The sequence below is a fragment of the Seriola aureovittata genome, chromosome 3 (genome assembly GCF_021018895.1).
Source record: "Seriola aureovittata isolate HTS-2021-v1 ecotype China chromosome 3, ASM2101889v1, whole genome shotgun sequence".
NCBI classification, from domain to species: Eukaryota; Metazoa; Chordata; class Actinopteri; order Carangiformes; family Carangidae; genus Seriola; species Seriola aureovittata.
In genome coordinates, this window is record NC_079366.1 from 25666299 (window position 1) to 25683942 (window position 17644).

General features: G+C 41.8%; 2 protein-coding genes and 1 long non-coding RNA gene across 3 annotated transcripts; 2 read left to right on the forward strand and 1 right to left on the reverse strand.

The window, feature by feature from the left end:
• Positions 1-358: 358 nt before the first annotated feature.
• LOC130164894 (retinol dehydrogenase 8-like) lies at positions 359-6933 on the forward strand. The gene is made up of 6 exons (XM_056369890.1): positions 359-682; positions 3981-4142; positions 4265-4444; positions 4681-4774; positions 5183-5366; positions 5494-6933. Exons 1-6 carry the CDS (start codon positions 577-579, stop codon positions 5719-5721), a joined length of 954 nt encoding a protein of 317 aa, XP_056225865.1. The 5' UTR covers positions 359-576; the 3' UTR covers positions 5722-6933.
• Positions 563-7658, reverse strand: LOC130164902 (uncharacterized). The gene is made up of 3 exons (XR_008826670.1): positions 7627-7658; positions 2935-3017; positions 563-651 (listed from the first exon to the last, which is right to left on the reverse strand). It is a non-coding gene; the product is annotated as an uncharacterized LOC130164902 (long non-coding RNA).
• A 29-nt stretch (positions 7659-7687) lies between these two features.
• On the forward strand, positions 7688-16689 carry palb2 (partner and localizer of BRCA2). Its single transcript, XM_056367739.1, has 13 exons — positions 7688-7764; positions 8086-8160; positions 8469-8528; positions 8615-8795; positions 9372-10886; positions 11305-12815; positions 13008-13160; positions 13564-13646; positions 13840-13989; positions 14077-14193; positions 15054-15141; positions 15224-15420; positions 15511-16689. Exons 2-13 carry the CDS (start codon positions 8101-8103, stop codon positions 15734-15736), a joined length of 4341 nt encoding a protein of 1446 aa, XP_056223714.1. The 5' UTR covers positions 7688-7764; positions 8086-8100; the 3' UTR covers positions 15737-16689.
• Positions 16690-17644: the final 955 nt, after the last annotated feature.

Here is a 17644-nt window from a genome sequence, read left to right on the forward strand (position 1 = left end):
GTGTCTGTTGTGTGTAGTGTTTGTTTCATTAATTCTATCAGTCAAAACCAGAACTTTTCTGACACTGACAAAAAACATTCCCAAGCATCTTTGTGTATGATGAAGCCAGGCTTGGAACACCAGGCCAAGGCGACTCATTCACTCATTTGAAGAAATAATCATATTGACCACTGGGTGGCGCCAAACCTCTTTACAGGTTTGGCTTACGGGCGCTGATTTCAACATACTGATATGCAACTTCAAATGGTTTCTTATTTATTTGTTTTAAAAAAAATAAAGTTCAATGTTTCACAGAAAACAAACTTTACTGAGAGATAGAAGGTTTATCGACTTTTGCAGTGATGCATGATGGGTATTTTTCAGTTATGGAATAAAATGAGTTGAATACTAATACTGACTGACCCCTTAGATAATCTGATCTGCGCTGCGGCTGTGCACTCTGTCCATGTGACACTCTCTTTCTCTGTCTCCCTTATCCTCTTATAGTGGCTCTCACCTCAGATCTCCACTCATCCCGCAGAGCTGGTCGTCTGCTGGTGCTTCAGTCTGATAACAGAGCGGAGAGGCAGTGGAGCCATGGCGAGTCCCGGACAGAAAGTGGTGCTGATCACTGGCTGCTCCTCCGGTATCGGCCTGAGGATGGCTGTGATGCTGGCGAAGGATGAACAGAAGCGTTATCACGGTAGGTGCACTCTGTGTGTGTGTGTGTGTGTGTGTGAGAGAGAGAGAGAGAGAGAGAGTGAGTGAATCGATATTTAATTGCAATTTCAATTAGCATAGCATGTAAATAGGTTACATTGGTATTATTAAAGCATACAGAGAAGGAAAATTGTTCAATAAGTCAATAAATTGCTAAATAAAATAATGCAACTTCTACTAATAATAACAGCTTTACTTGAATGGAATTCCACATAATTTGTTAAAGTCTCACATCACTTGTACTTCAGCCATACTGTTTACACATAAGATGCTTACATCAAGACTGGAGAGTAGGTGACATAACAGTATTATATAGTCCACATGGTTGTTTAATCAACCGTTTCCATCAAAGGATGAGTGAAATGACAGTGGCTTAGATATTTCAAATATGAACCACATTACAGTAAATGAGGAATACATTTAGACATAATCTAGAATCAATAATAAAACTTTGAGATCCTAGAAAATAAACTAGAATAAATTGATTAATGGAGACGGGAACAAACTCAAAGCTTTGTTTTTTCTGCTTTATTGTTGTTTAGCTTCAAATACTTTCACGACAAATATAGAACCTGGACATCTGATCGACATGCAATCAGGGACTTTCAACAGATTTTCATAGGAAAGTATTATAATCAAGGAAAGCCATATAACTAAGAACATTCTTTAGATTCTGTAACTGCAGCATCACTTCTCTCAGCCATAAAATGAGACTGCATACATTGGCCAAGACACTAATAGAATTACAAAAGTTGAAGACTAATGCAATCAATTAATCAGGTTGTGTCATTTACACAAAAATATCTCACGTCTGGAAAACAGATCTCTAATACTAAACACTTTATGAAAGACATGTGTTAGGAAGGCGAGAAGCAGCTTACACCAGTCACAAATAGAGTCAATATTTAAAACAGTTTGCCAAGTTTAACCAAACAGAAATTAAGTCAATGCAGTATCAGACAATGACTAATTCAAAATTAGGCTGTGTGTACTCCTCCAGAGGCCTGCTCCCGCAACCTGTCTGTCACACCCAAATTTAAATCCTCCTCCAAACAGATTTAAGGTACGCACAGTCTCTCTTTAATATTAAAAAACACCATATCATATCATTTGTATTCCTTATATTACAACCTTTACGTATGTGTTTTATATTTCCCAACATAAAGTAAACTATAATGATGGTGACAAAAGGAAGGACCCCATCAAGTGACATATGGGCTTATTTACTTTCATACTGAGAGCTAAGCCTAACACCAATCCTCTCACATTCTTTACCCAGTTTTTCCAACTGCTTGTGGTCCACTCAAATCACTTATAAACTTTACATCACAGCTAACCATTTTTTGGAAATTTGAATGTATTTGTTCTACTGTCCCACATATCCATTAGTTTCCATTTGTTTTCCTGTTGTATTGTATTATGAGGTAAAGCAGTGCAGATTTTTCAAATTCAATCTACACTACTGCGTTATCGTAAAATGACAATGCAGAATGAATGATCTAACGTTGATAAAAATTAGAGCAGACTTGCAAACTCAAGCAACTTTCACTGGTCTACTGACTGACTTTCATGCCATATGGAAACTAATGGGAAACGATAACTTCAAACAATGGTTTCCTCTATCAGTCAGAAAAATACATAAAAAATTTCAAACTCTATAGCATGTATTTGAAAATGGTCAGCGATTATGTAAAATATACCATGGATGTGCAGCCATCGGTGGAGGAGATGTTGATTATGCTCAAAATACTGAGCGTTTTGGAATCATTGAGGTCTGAACTGCACTTTTCTAGCATAAGATAAAGCTCTGACCTCACTATACCTCCCAACACATAGTTATGTCTCTGATCCCAACTTAACCTTAGGTCACTCTTAACACACCAGACAATGGCTAAAGCCACGGCACAGCCTCAGTTAGGCTTATTATGGCCTGGCTTGTAGAGCTTTGTTGTGGATGACAGGCTGGCAAGGGCTATTCCTGGAGCAGGCAGGTGACATGAGCACCATGGCAAGACGTTAATGCTGATATGTAAACTGGTTTCTGTAACAGGACTAGTAATGACCACAGATTCTATATTGAGGCTGCTTAAGGTTGTCTTTACTCAATTGACTATCTTTAGTGCTGCTTTTTCCACTGTTGTGTTCTTTCAGAAATTTACTCAATGTGTTCAACAGTTTGAAAGGGATGTTTGTGAATAGTTTCCTTACAGTACTTCACTCTCTGTTTTCACCTACTAGTCTTTGCTTTGTTGTCAAATTTTTTGTCACACCTCCTTCCCAGCTGTCCATGACCGTTACTCCTTTCTTTTCCTTCATTCCTACAACAATAATTGAACACAAAGACAGGATCACTTAGGATGGAAAACATACAAATGTGTACACAGACAGAACATGTATTGATGCTGCAGCAGGATTCAAAAGAGCATTTTGCACCTGCCTTAACTTCTTAAAACAAGTAATACACACGTATCATGACACAAGAGTCTATTCAACATATCATTATATATGTGTGTATCTTGTGTGAGGCTCCAAGTATGATACCACAGATAGTCTTTATGTAACTGCGTTTACCTGGGCAGGATGCCTAATCACATAATCATTTACAACAGCAGCCTGGAGGCATAGTGCTCAAATTTAAGTAGAGAAGGAGTGTTACATCCATTTAAACTTACACTTGGAAGCTGCCCATAGAAACAGAGGGAGCACAATTACACACATGGCTCTTGGCAAACAGCACTGGTAAAAAGAGGAGTGCAGGTCAAGATGACTTGAAGAAAATACATGTGGGATTAAAACATTTAAACAAATTTGTGGTTTCAAGCCATTGTGGAGGTGCCGCTCTTTTCACTGAAGGTGTCTATGCGAAACCACAAATAGTGAAGTTTTTGGATTGGTGCCTTGCTCAAGGGGATTTTGTTTGACAGTAGTTGCTGAGCAAGTGTGATTATTTAATCACTGCCCCCATACAGTGAACGTCTCCTGTTGGAACAGGAATTTGGTCTGAATGGAGACTAGCTGACTAGTATTGAGCCCCCCCTTCAGCTTCCATTAAAGCTTTATTCTACTCCACTTACATGTCTGATTAATATAATGATTTTTCAACTCACATCAGCATGTTTTTACAGGCCAGACAGAAAGTGTTGCCAAAGCAAATCCCAGCATAAGTCAAGGAAATACAGTATAATGCATAAATATTAAATGATCTATATCTACAATATCAAACTTCTCAGCTCTGTGATTCCCCCCTGTGATTCTTTCCCTTGTCTACCAACTGTCCACAGTCATTGCCACGATGCGTGATCTGAAACGTAAAGATAAGCTGGTAGAAGCTGCCGGGGATGCGTATGGGAAAACTCTTTCTCTGGCTGTACTCGACGTCTGTAGCGATGAGTCCGTCAAACAGTGTATCAATGGCATCAAAGATCGACACGTGGATGTCCTTAGTAAGTAAAAGTGAATGCACCCTCAACACCCTGTATCTTGGATTGTTACAATCACTAAAATTCATACGGACTGCACCCTGCCTTCCTTGTCTTCTTCTTTTCCTTCTTCTTCTCCTGACCAGTCAATAATGCAGGTATTGGCCTGGTGGGTCCTGTGGAGAGCATCCCCATGGAAGAGATGAAGAAAGTGTTTGAGACCAATGTGTTTGGAGTGATCCGTATGATAAAGGAGGTGATGCCTGACATGAAGAAAAGAAAAGGAGGACACATCATTGTGGTCAGCAGCGTGATGGGATTGCAAGGTAAACAGAGACACAGGTGTGATGGGATGAGTAAATGGGGAGGAGGCGGGATGGGGCGTTAAATGGTACAGGGAGAAATAACAGGCCTCTCAGCTTCAGTTTGATGGATTGATAGGTGGATGATAGACAGATGGTAGAGTGGGTTGATCTGAAGGAAGTCTAATGGAGAACAACTGTATGTCTTTATTCATGTTGTCTGGAAGTAGAATTAATTTTTTTTAATTTTGTCTCTGCAGGTGTGGTGTTTAATGACGTGTATGCAGCATCCAAGTTTGCCATGGAGGGCTTCTGTGAGAGTTTGGCTGTGCAACTCTTAAAATTTAACGTCACGTGAGTTTCACTAATGCTATTCCCATCGTTATCAACAAAGAGCAGGTGTGAGGCTCATGGGTCATAGTTTTTCAGGTATTTGTTCATAAAACAGAGCATTGGACAAATTTAAATTTTGATGGTCATTGCTTTTCTCTATCTGTAACCTATAAAACGCTTAGCATTTTTATTAGTTAAATTATTTTAAAAAACTAGTAACGTATTACCACCGACTCTTGTAGCCTTGGGTGGAAAATTTCATGGACTGCTGTTAATAGATTAATTAATCATTTAAATTTTAGCTGATTGATATGTTCTCACATGATCAATCAATTAATGATGTCAGCACTAGTATTACCCATTCGCCCACAGAACTATTCCTCCATCTGTCCATGCTGTGTTGTTGAGCTCCAGTGTCTCTTTCCTCAGATTGTCGTTGATTGAGCCGGGTCCAGTGCATACAGAATTTGAGGCAAAGATGATTCAGGAAGTGAAACAGAGGGAGTGTCCTGGGGCTGATCCTGACACAGTGCATTACTTCAAGAACGTGTACCTTCCTTCTTCTCTTGACATCTTTGAGGTACTGGGACAAACACCTGATGACATCGCCAGAGTAAGTTCTCCAGCAGCCTGTGACTCAGCCTCACTGTGCCTCATCTGTTTGTCTGCACCAGTGATTAATCCTGTAAGTCTGACTGCAAATCTTGTGTCTTTCCTGTCCATCCTCCCACTTTCTGCAGTGCACCAAGAAAGTGATTGAAGCAAGCAGACCACGTTTCCGTAACCTGACCAACCCTATGTACACACCTATTGTAGCATTGAAATACGCTGATGAAACTGGAGGCCTGTCTGTCCATGCCTTCTACCACATGCTCTTCAACCTCGGCTCTCTCATGCACATCAGCATGACCGCTATGAAGTACCTCACCTGTGGATGTCTGAGGAGCAGGACAATTTCACCAAATTAAAAACTCTGTACACCAGTGAGAATAACACAAACACTCTGAGTTTATAGACCAGAATAAACACCTCTGCTTAGGCTGTCTACTAACTACTAACATACAGTACCTGCCCAAGGTCAAGTAGCAAAAGTCACTTTGTTACAAATAAAGAAAAAAATCCATTAACAAATCCATCCTACAATTTCAAAGAGTTTTGTGACCTGCCATATTTCGTGCTTTATATATGCAGTCTGTATTGTACTGAGCAGTCTTCTCTATATTCTTATTTCTGTATAAAACTGTAGCTTATGAATGTATAAAATACAACACTTATGTCCAGATGAGTTGAAATATAATAAGAGTTTTCCAATCTATTGTAGCCAACCCAGAGTGCCAAATAAGGTTTGCACCAATGAGACAACATTCTGCAGCCTGATTTCATTATTTTATCCAAATCAGGCTGTTTTGGTTCAGAGTGATAGGTATACAACTTGTTCAATTTGTAGCCTATGTATTTGCATCTATTTACACATTTTTCAAATACTGTTAATGTATTGGTACAACTGTTTTGGCATTAAAATTGTAATTTATACCTTTCAGGAGCTGTGTTGGTGCTTCTGATGGTTTTCACAAATTTGTGGTTGCATAGTCATTACTCATGATTATGATAACTGTTTCATTAGCTGCACACACAAGTGTCCTAATTTTCCTTTCCTGTAGAAGACTCTTACTTGACAGTGTCTCTGTCATTTCTCTCAGGTTAACATTATAGCATGACTAATTCTCAATTTCTGAGGACCGTACCTGTAAAGGAATCTTTTGTTTCTAACCTTTAAGGTCTTTAATTAGTAATAGTTCACTTTCTGTATCTAGGATGGATGCGAAAACACATGGATAACGTCGAACTCTCGCAGTCACCAATGGTAGCTGTTGCCGTAGTAATCAAGGTCGTAATGATATCATGGACTGAGACGGGGGTCTGGGGGGGTCTAGTCATACAAGAGCCCTTCAGCTAAGAGACAAACTGTCTTCCTTGAGATTCCTTGTACAATGTGACTTAGGTGAATGTAGTTCATTGTTTAGGACTGATGTATGTGCTTGTGTGGGTTTATATATACCTGTTGCATGGGACAGCTTCAGGTTTGGGATAGCACTACACTACTTAACCTGTTAATGTTTGTAATTGTCCATTGCCTATCTCCTTGATTCACATGAAGCTGTATTAAATACTTCTGTTTAAGAAATCAATTTGTCCTGAAAACTCCTTCACCCAGAGTTTAAAAATTCAGATTTTGAAATTTTTTTACACAAGCATATAAACAAACATTTAAATAAGGATCCCATAAATTTCTTTAACGTTTAAAGAATTTTGACTATATGTGAATTAGTGCTATCTGGTGAACAAACTGTAATGACATGAACTAACTAAAGCTCCCCACCGTTATCTGCAGTTTCATCTGCTGGCAGGTGTACAGGTGTTCTTAAATAAGTGCTCAGTGAGTGTACGCTGTCAAACAATTGTTAAAATGATTGATTATAGGGACATTTCTTGGGTTTCTCATTCCCAAAAGTAACAAACAAACAGTATATACTAAAGTATCTATATGTGGTTTCCAGATATCCAGATATGGTTTCCAGTTTCCTTTTAATTATAATTATGATACCTTCAAGGCGGCCTGGGTTTTTCTTAGAAGTTACCTTGGTAAAAAAAAAATATTAAGCTAACGTTAGCTTGTTTGAATTTATGCGACAGGTTTAACGGTTAATATCAGTTTGAAACGATAAAATAGTCAAATGTCACCCATTATAACTTGCAATTTCCAGTACGTTTTATGCGTGAAAGTAATGTAGGAGTGACTTTTGTAGACTTTTTGTAGTAAATACGAAACTAAACTTAAATGCATTTCAGTAAGTAAAAGCAAACTAATTTACCTCCTTCCTCCGGCTGATCGAGTCGTCGGAACTCCACTGCTCACGTCTGCTGAAGGAGTCGCGGGAAATTAGAACTAAATCGATACCCGTGTGATCGAACATCAAAATAAACTCCATGGACCAGCCAGTGGAGTCAGTGTAAGTGTGCCTTAAACATTAACATTAACATTAATATCATTATATCATGTCATTATAACAAAGTCGCAGAATTTGTGTGTAGACAGCCTGAACATTCGCTGTTGATCCTTAACGTTAATGTATTATTCGGTTACTAATTTTAGCTAATCTTACGTTACAGTCGAACTTTACCGTTAGCCCTGCGGTTTAGGTAAACTGGCCGGTAAACTAAAGAATTACATCATAACTTAAATATTACATCAATAATAAAGATTAAATATACCTAAATTAATGCCAGGTTAGCTGTGCTATAGCTACATGTAACTTTTATTCGTGTGTCAGGGCCGAGTGAACAGTATGGAGAGCAATGTGGAGGAAGAGCTGAAGACTACACTGCACTATGATGACAAGGAGAAGGTAATATCCATTCAGTGGTGGAAGAAGTACTCACATCATATACTTAAGTAAAGATAACATTACCACAGTGTAGAAACACTCTCTGAGAAGTAAATGTACTGCATTCAAAATTTAACTTCAAAGTACAAAAATATTTGCTTTGAATTATGCTTAAAATAGCTACAGTAAACTTATTGTACAGAACTTGAATAAATGTACTTAGTTACTTTTCCCCACTGTTTACATTTGTCTACATACTTAAGCCACATGAAGTGCTACCATGAACCTAGTTCTGTCTCCTCTTACATATTAATATTTTCCTCATTCAGCTACGCAGGAAGTTGGTACTTTTACAAAGGGAATATCTCAGAACAGCTCAGAAACTACAGGTAAGACATATTCTCATTTACTTTTTTCTTTTAAAAGTTAAAATTAGAAAATCCTTTGTCTACTTCACATGTTGATCGGTTCACAGCGTGCTGAGCGTTTGGAAGCAGTGCGTAGCCATGTGAGGAGCAGGATCACACAGCAGAACCACCAGGACCAGAGGGACCCAGAGGTGACATCTAACCCATGTCACAACCCATCGTCATTGACAGTGAACACCGCCAATGCCTCAGCCCAAGGTGTACTCCAGTGCCAGGGACAGACTGAGGGTGAGTCTATCCTAATCAGATGCAAAGTACGGATACAGTAGTTAATATTTTCCACGGTATATATTCGCAGTATATATCTACAATTACTGTTAGACAGGCATGTATGCTGTAAAATATCTAAAAGTGTTACATGAAGTGGGTTTTTGCCAAAGCACATTTGTAAATATCTGCATATGTTAAAACATATAGAATCATATAACCCTATGTGCAATATGGATATGGCTATTTTAGTTATACTGTAAAGTCATCCGTTGCTGATCCAAAGCCTGTAGTTACTGCCTCGATGTGAGAGATGGAAGTTAATCTTTTTAATTGGACCAGGAAAGAAACAATACATTTGTAACTGGATTTAAATGTGCACATACGCATTGATATATATGGACCTGTATGTGTTTATGGCAGTTTTTCTTCCTCTATCCTATACACATACATTACTTCCTTGCCTGTCCATCCCAAAACAGCAAACATCTGTTCATATGGTTGAGGTTACACAGTCATTGCTCTGAGAAGTAGACAATGTTTTGCCTGCATTAAAAGAGCATATTGAAATTCACAGATTTACTGATGTTTTACCAGGTCTCGAAGATTCTGATAACTTCAGGAGGAGTCAGGTGATCAGGTTCCTGCTCCCCTCTGATGCTGCCTGCCCGCAAACCCCAGATCCCAGCCATGACTCAGGTAGAGGTCACAGACCCAGTCCTGCCCTGCGCCTCAGGTCTCGGCGCAGCCGCCTGCGGTGGGAAAGGAGGAGTGCTGAGACTGGCAGGATCACAGACAGCAGTCAAGAAGGACAGGAGCAGAGTGAAAGGGGGGAGGGTGCTACAACAGAAGGAGAGGAGGAGAAAACCAAGTCTGAGGGAACAGAGGTTGTGAATGAAAATGAAGAACCATTTTCTGCCTCAGAGTCTGAGTCTCCCTCTCTGCTGCTTACACACTGGAACACACATGCAAACACTGAAACAGGAGATATGGAGGGAAAGGAGATGCAAGGAGATCATGAACAAAGGGGAAAAGAAAGTGAGTTGAGAGCTGAAGGGAAAAATGAATCAGATGCAACCTCTTTGCTGTTGAGTTGTACAAACTCTGCTATACAGACTGAAGAAAGGGGACAAGATTGTACACTGAGTGAAATAGGAAGTGAGACAGAGGGAGGAGACGATGGTGAGAAAGGAAGAGGACAGAGAGAAATAATGCTTTGTGAACAGAACAGTAATAAAGACGAGCAAAATGCAGCAGAGAAAATTGAAAATGAAAAAGGGCATGATAACACCACGGAAATAAAAGAAGAAAAGACTGGGGGTCTCTTGGACTCCTGTACCTTAGTGGAGGGACTGCTTTTCCCAGTGGAGTACTATGTCCGAACCACAAGGCGTATGACATTCTCACAGAGTCAGCCTGATATGCAGGCCGTCATATTGTCCCAGCTGAGCATGGGACGACATCGCAGGAGCCGGGGCCGTGGCCGTGGCCGTGGCAGAGGATTGAACAGGCACACACTCACCAATGAATGTTCAGATCAACACACTGAGACAGATTTCTCCTCCCTGACAGCTGCATCTATAGATCCTTATAAATCATCACACATGCGGACTGTTGATGCATCTGCCGACCTTACTGGCAACAGTGAGAGCTCCAGCGAGATTTCAAATATAAACTCTCCCAGTCAGACTAATGTGGATGTTTTTTCATCCCCTGCTGTCAGCACCACTCGTCCAGGGAGAGGAAGGAGGAGAAAAAGAGGCAGGGGCAGAGGCAGAGGAAGAAGCCAGACCCCACGGTCCCCTCTTAGTTTAGACACCCATCAAACAGTCTTTGAACAAACCTCAGATGATAACCAGCCCACCAGCATCCTGGTCTCTTCCTCCCCGTCTCTCCATGGAGCTGATGGACCAAAGCCTTGTCTCGCTCCCGGGGAACCTGTTCTTGTGCCAGATGATCCCCAGCCTGTGTCCACCCACAGCACAACTACCCAGCCTTCCTCTGGGGTTAATGGAGCTGAGTGCAGTGCTGCCTCTGGACATGTGGAGAAGGTCTATCCCATCTTTCTGAAGAGCAGTGGCAGGACAAACACATCCACACAGACGAGCAGAAGTGAGTCTTGTATGTGTGTGTCAATGTTAGAGACACAGATGCAGAGGGACTTTACAAAAGATGTGTCTTGTAGCTAGCAGACGTAACCGAACAACAGCCTGGTGAAGAAGGCTGTTTCTGAGCCTTGATCTGCAGACTCTCAGACAGCTGTGGCACCTAAATTAAAAATGAGGCAGTGTAATTATGGACTCACTAAAAATGGAGTTCTACAGCACACAAGAGTAAATAAAAGCATAATATCAGGCTGTGGCACAGACAACAGTGGAAAAATTCATTGTTGGTTTTAGTTCCTTAAGGGGAATAGTTGACAGTAGTTACAAAAAAGTTTGTTTATGTTGGGTCGACCCTGATTTAAGCCACAGTCACCCATCTGTTTCATCTCACATTGTCTTTTTTTTTTTCACCTCGTATCCTACAGGTTCATCGAGCTGGCGATCTCTCCTCTTGCCTTCCTCTCCACCTGCACAAACAATTCTTCTTCCTCTGCCGTCTCTGTCCCCTGGCCTGCTGGTCAGCAACTTGATGAATTTTGACATCCACCAAGATTTTCATCTCCCTGATGACCAGTTTGCCTCCCTGAAGTTACACAAGCTTCGCCAAGTCGCTTTGGAATCAGGAGTTGAACATTTTACAGCCCCCTCTTATAATACTCGTAGAAGCAACCGCCACTCTCACCCTCGCTACAGCACCAGTGACCCAGTGATGCCACTTCCTCTCCCACTCAGCCTCACACCCACGATTACAGATTCAGAGCAGCCAGCTGCAGGAAAACAAGCTGCTACACAGTCTGCAGACTTCCAAAACTTGATGATGAACCACAAGCTCGCAAGCCAGTCCTTAGCTGAAGAGCAATCTAACCGAGATATTACAGAAACCCCTGCAGAGCAGCAGACTGAAAACCTCCATGCAAAGACTCACACCAGCTCAACAGAACCTGTGTCTGTGGTTCAAGAGCGTGCTGCTGACTGTGTAGCTCAAACTGAAGAGCAAGATACTGTGAGTTTGAATAGTCATGGCGAGAGTAGCGTCTCAGCCTGCAACACAGACACGTCCATAGACCACCGTATCAAACCTCAGCCTCACATGAACTTTGCAGACAGACCTGCAGGCAAAGTGAGTGATAATGTTGTTGGTCAGTCAAATGAACTTAAACAGCCTGCATCAGAAAAACACACAGACTGTGCTGGTGTAGTCCATCCTGTGGAGGACCACACAGACAAAGCTGTCATCACGGATCTTTCCTTTGATTGCCATCTACAGGAAACACCCGAGGAGCCTTCTAACAGCTGCACCGCTGTACGGACGTGTAATGTCATTGATGCTCCAGGAGAGTCTCCTGTGAAGCATCCGAATGTGGAATCTCCTGCCAAACATCCAAACGAATCCTCTGAACCCACAACTTGTCCTCCCAGAGACAGTTCAGTGGAAAATAAAAATCAGAATAAGTCTTCACCGCACCACAGAGTCCACTCTCAGCTCCTGTTGAGCCCTCCTCTGGCCACAGCACCGTGCTCCAGCCACATAACCCCACATCTGTCCTCCTCTGCTATCTTTGCCAGCCCCACACTACCCTCCCTAGGACTCACCCCCCACCCTGTTGCTGCCGGCCTTCCCCTGACCTCCTCTCCCTCTGCCCCACCTCTCACCCTGCCTCCTCCTCACAGCCCGTCAACCCAGGCCCTATCTCCCCCGGCTCTCTCTCCCTGTCCGTCCATCCCCTCCCTCCCTCCCAGCCAGCCTTTGGTCTCCAGTCAGAACCAGGCTCCATCAGAACCGTCAGATACAGCTGATTGTGTGCGTCACAGGGTTGAACCGGCTACCTGTCCAACTGCATCCAGCGTCCAATCACAGGGCACGGATCGGCAGGTGTGCCCGAGTACAGAGGAGACTGCAGAGCAACACGTGATCATATGCGCACACACACTGAAGGTAGAAAGTTTTACTTGTCTTACAACTAAGAATTCAATCTTAGCTTGAGTTTGCAATTTGGAATTACAGTAAACAATCACTTTATTGTAATTATTGTGCGTGTGTGTGTGTGTGTGTGTGTGTGTGTGTGTGTGTGTGTGTGTGTGTGGTGTGTGTGTGTGTGTGTGTGTGTGTGTGTGTGTGTGTGTTCAGGCCCCAGCAGGAGGCTGTCTGGTGGACACATGCTGTCTGCCTGGACCCTCAGGCGGTTTGTATGTAGCAGCAGCAGGGAAATGGGCAGTGTGTCTGTGGAGTCAGACTTCAGCATCCGATTGGAGCTTAATACACACCTGGACCTTCAATGACGTGAGTGTTTTGTGTGTGTCTTAAAGGTACCCTGTAGACTAGTTGTGCTATGGAGCATTACTTTTACAAGTTGTGCCTTTTTGTTTGTATCTCATGCACAAGGAATCTCATGCTTGTAAGGAAGCACGTGGTAGATGTAACACAGTCCTGCCAGTGGTTTCATGCTATTCCACCGATCACCATTTGGTGGCAGTAATGTGCCAAGAAATGAAGCAATGTACCGATGATTGTAGTGAAGGAAACAGCTAGCAAATAAACATGGGTGCCTCAAAGATACACAATATGTTTTTGGTGAGAAACAGTGAATGGAAGCATCACTTTTGCTCAATGGTCACAAAGGGTATCTTTAAAGCTGCTATAATGTATGTTTCATGAAGGGATTTATTTTTGTGTTTGTTTACAGCCAGTGATCAATGTGTTTCCTGTCCCGGATGCTGCTGGGCTGATGTTTGTGACTCTGGGTCAGCTGGAAATCAGAGAAGTGAGGTGAATATGACTCTCTGATGTGTATTTTAACATTCTGGGTTATTTGTGCAGGAATTAAGTCTTGTGCTGGATTAAGGATATTTTTCAGTGGACATGGGATTAATCGTTCTTGGGAAAACCAGCTGTTGTGGTTTGCAGAGCATCAGGGTTTCAGAAACTTAACTGTGTGTATATGTGTTGTCCATGTGCACAGGCTGCTGTCGTGCTCCAGCCTCATGCAAGTGCTGCTATGTGAGGGGGTCGTCCAGGCTGTTGTAGGTGTGTCCAAGTCCAGAGTGGTTACCTCCTCCCACTCAGCAACAGGTTCCACCCTGCAGGTGTTTAACATGTCAGACAACAGCAGGTAAACCAAAGTTGTTGTGTTTATTCTTTCTCGGTTATTTTCCCATTGCAGAACCTACTGTATCTCAGTGTCTAATTTCTTCCTCAGCATGCCAAGCTGTCAGCCTCTTGTGTCTCCTGGTGTTTGTGTCGGGGCCCTCGCGCCAGTGGATGGACTTTCTGATGCTCTGATTGGCACAGATGAGGGTGGAGGTGTCTTCGTCTGGTAAGCAAGATTGATGGATTGAAGTAGTTTATTCCGGTGGAGAGTTAATTTCAGCAACACACTTGTGTTTCCTTGTGGCCAGTGAACCGGCATGTTAACAGATGACAGTTCAGAGTGAAGATACAGGCAGGAAAAGGAGGGAGGGAGAAGAATAAACCACCAGGCCGCCAGGACACGAGCCAGGAAGAACTTTTATAGAAAAGATTACCACTTAATTTAGACAAGGCATAAAGTTAAATATTGGTTTATACTGACAGTGTGTGATGTTTATAGTCCCATAAACTATAGCAGTCTATGATCACATAGATATCTATCTAGCTTCACACAATACTGGGGACTTTTGGACACATATTTAGGGTCTAATTTTGCCAACAGCTTTATTGTGATGAATGTGTTTGTCTGTATATGTGTATCCACCTCTCTCTAACATGTCTCTTTGTCTTTTGCCCGTGCATGCTGGGATACAGTCCAGGGCTCTGTGATCCTGTATCAGTCAGTTAATTAACAAATTTGATGTTATTAGCCCTACTCTGATCAGAATATCTACTTCAACTGCCCATAGGACTCAAACATTATATAATATCCTTGACTTCTAATGTTGAATATATCAACAGAAGCAGTCTTCGGTTCCTCTTTGAGAGAAATAACATGTGATTTAAGGCATTTTTTAAGACTTTGAATACAGATTCAGAGTTTAATTGGAAGTGGAACTGGCATAACTAAATGGAATGCAGTCGTTTGTAATGTTATTAATCACGCATGCTTTTCCCACTGTGACATGCCGAAGGGTCTGCTGTGTAAAAGGTCTTTAAAATCCAAGTATGGAGCTCGTATGCTTATTTTTTGTTTGTTTGTTACAGGAATTTAAAGAGTGGACAGCTGCTGCGTAGAATCGTCCTGGGAGACGGTTTTACACACACGGCCTGTCTCAGAGGATACTCCTATCATGTAAGTCTCTTTGCTTTGCATGTGTTATTGCCTGTGCCACTGTAAATGTCTCACCCCTGTGTGTTTTTGTGTTGGTGCACAGGGAGTGTTATTTGTCTTGCTGCAGCATCAGTTGCTCAGCTCCCTGGAGGAAGAAGAAAAAGAGGCCAGATTTTCAGAGCAGGAGAAAGAAGAGGAGAAGAAGAAGACCGCCTTGTTCTCCTTGGTCGCCGTTAACCCTCTGAGTAGCAAATCTGTGCTGGCTACTCGACTGTATCCACCCAAAGCCTGGTCCGGCAGGTGAGATGAGGACTGATGAAGGAGGTGTGTGTTTCTGTACATATACGTTCATGTACCTAACACTCCCATTTGCCTCTGTGTGTTCTGCAGACTATGTGAAGCCGATGTCAATAGGTTCGGCGTGGTCGGTCTGAGTCAGAGCGGCTGTGTGTGTGTGTGGGAGCTCGGGCGTCGGGGGGCCTCGAGGATGGTGTGGGCTCCTGAGAGCGAAGGCTGGCAGCTGGCTCGCTGGGGGGGACGAGACATGCTGGTTACTGGCCATCACAACGGAGATGTTACTTTACACTGCTACAGTCTGAATTCACTCTGCCTCTAAAATATAGACTCTTAGATGACTTTCATCAAACTTAAAAAAAAAATCAAGCCTTTCTGTCACTGTATGAATGTTTATATCAAGATTTTAACAAGGCTTCAGTTCAGAGACAGCGTTAAAAATTTTAACATCTGTTTTGTTTTGCTTCGCAAGGAGGTTCTGTGGCTCGGACATTGCAGTTTGACAAAATATAACTTTCAGTAACAGGATTGTCTCCAGGCCACAGTACTGCTAAAATATGGGGATTAATATACTGTAAACTAAATATATCCCATAAGTTAGTGGCCCACTTGACCTAAGCTTTATTTAGAACCTCAGTAAGACTGAACCGTTAAAGCTGGAGTGCTGCTATATTATACTAGATTCCCTCCAGCCTTTGGATTTGTTGTTTTTAGAACACCAGTATCACACACTGGATATCTCTTAACTGAACCTCTTTGTGGGGCAATGTCTACTAGATGGTGAATTTTCACTTTTTAGACCACTGTAACCCCCAACCTGAAAACCAACCTTGTGTTTTATTACCTTTGCTGTTTTGACTGTTCTTTGCGTAATTGCCTACATGTTGTTATATTTGTTATATTTAAAGAAAAAGAAGTGTTGCCAAACTTTGTTTTTTTTATAATTGACATTAAACGTCTGTGGTTTCAGTGTTTATTTTTAGTATTTTTGTGTGTGTGTGTGTGTGTCTGTCTCTGTATTTACAATGCTTTTGTTGTCCAAAACCATTATATAGCAATTTTTCCGTTTAAGAGGATTAAGAGTTTGGAAATGCTTTTTCTCATTTGAAAATGTATGAAATGAGTGGATGTACTCGTGCAGGCTTCCAGCACTGAATTATCTCCCACTCTGAAGTAGAGTGTGGAAATGTGGAGTAGGTTTGCACAAGTCTGTTGGGTGAGTGTTTAAGTGTAATCATCACTTCATGATTAAAGGAAACTATTATCTATTTTGCCCTAAGTAAGGAAGCAAACTTGTCTCATGCTTGTTTTGAGTCCAACATCAGTATCATCAGCCGTATGTTTAAAGTTAGTTACGCAGGGTTCTCCACACTGGATTCATCTTTTCTAAACTCTTCACACAATAGACCCTTTGACTTGCTGTAGCAGGAAAAGCACAGGAGAAATAAATGTTATTAACAATGACTCAGTTCCATCAAGTGTTGCGGTAAGTCAACATGCACATCACCAGGTTAGCTCACCTACATGGAATAGACTTATAACGTTATCAGTACTCTGTGCTTTGCCTGCTATTACAAGCAAACATGTCTGCTGTGAAACATCCCTCAGCACGGCAGTCAAAGTGGGCTGGACCACATCTTTGAAAAAACACCAGAAGAAATCTGCATCTGCATATTTACATACTATTTCAACTTGTTTGTAGCAGCCCTTGGCATCAATAATCGCAGCGTTGAGTTCGACAGGCACGTATTTTATTATCCTTTGGTACCGTGAAACTAAAAAACAGCAGCAAGAAGAAGAAGATTACATTTCTTAGCATATCAAAATACACATAAGCATTTAAGATTCACGCCAAACACAACATCAACCGGCAAACACTTCTCTATCTTAAAAACACACATTCATCATCGCACCGGCCACAATAATACTCCACATTTACATAAACCTACACGTTTCATAAAACCACACACTATAACAATACGAAGCTCAACTATAATTAATCACACAATACAAAATGAACATCAAATAACACACTTCTCTTCGCCTACCAAGGGTGCAAAGGTGGCTTCATCAGCCGGCAACAGGTATCCGATCTCGGATGACAGCGTAGATCTTTATTTTATTTCCCCGATCGGTAACTAATGTCCAGCAGCATCTTCTCGTGCAGCCAAAGTGGCGTCTGACGTCAGCTGACGTCAGCATTCACCTTCTTCCTTTTACTTCACGAGGT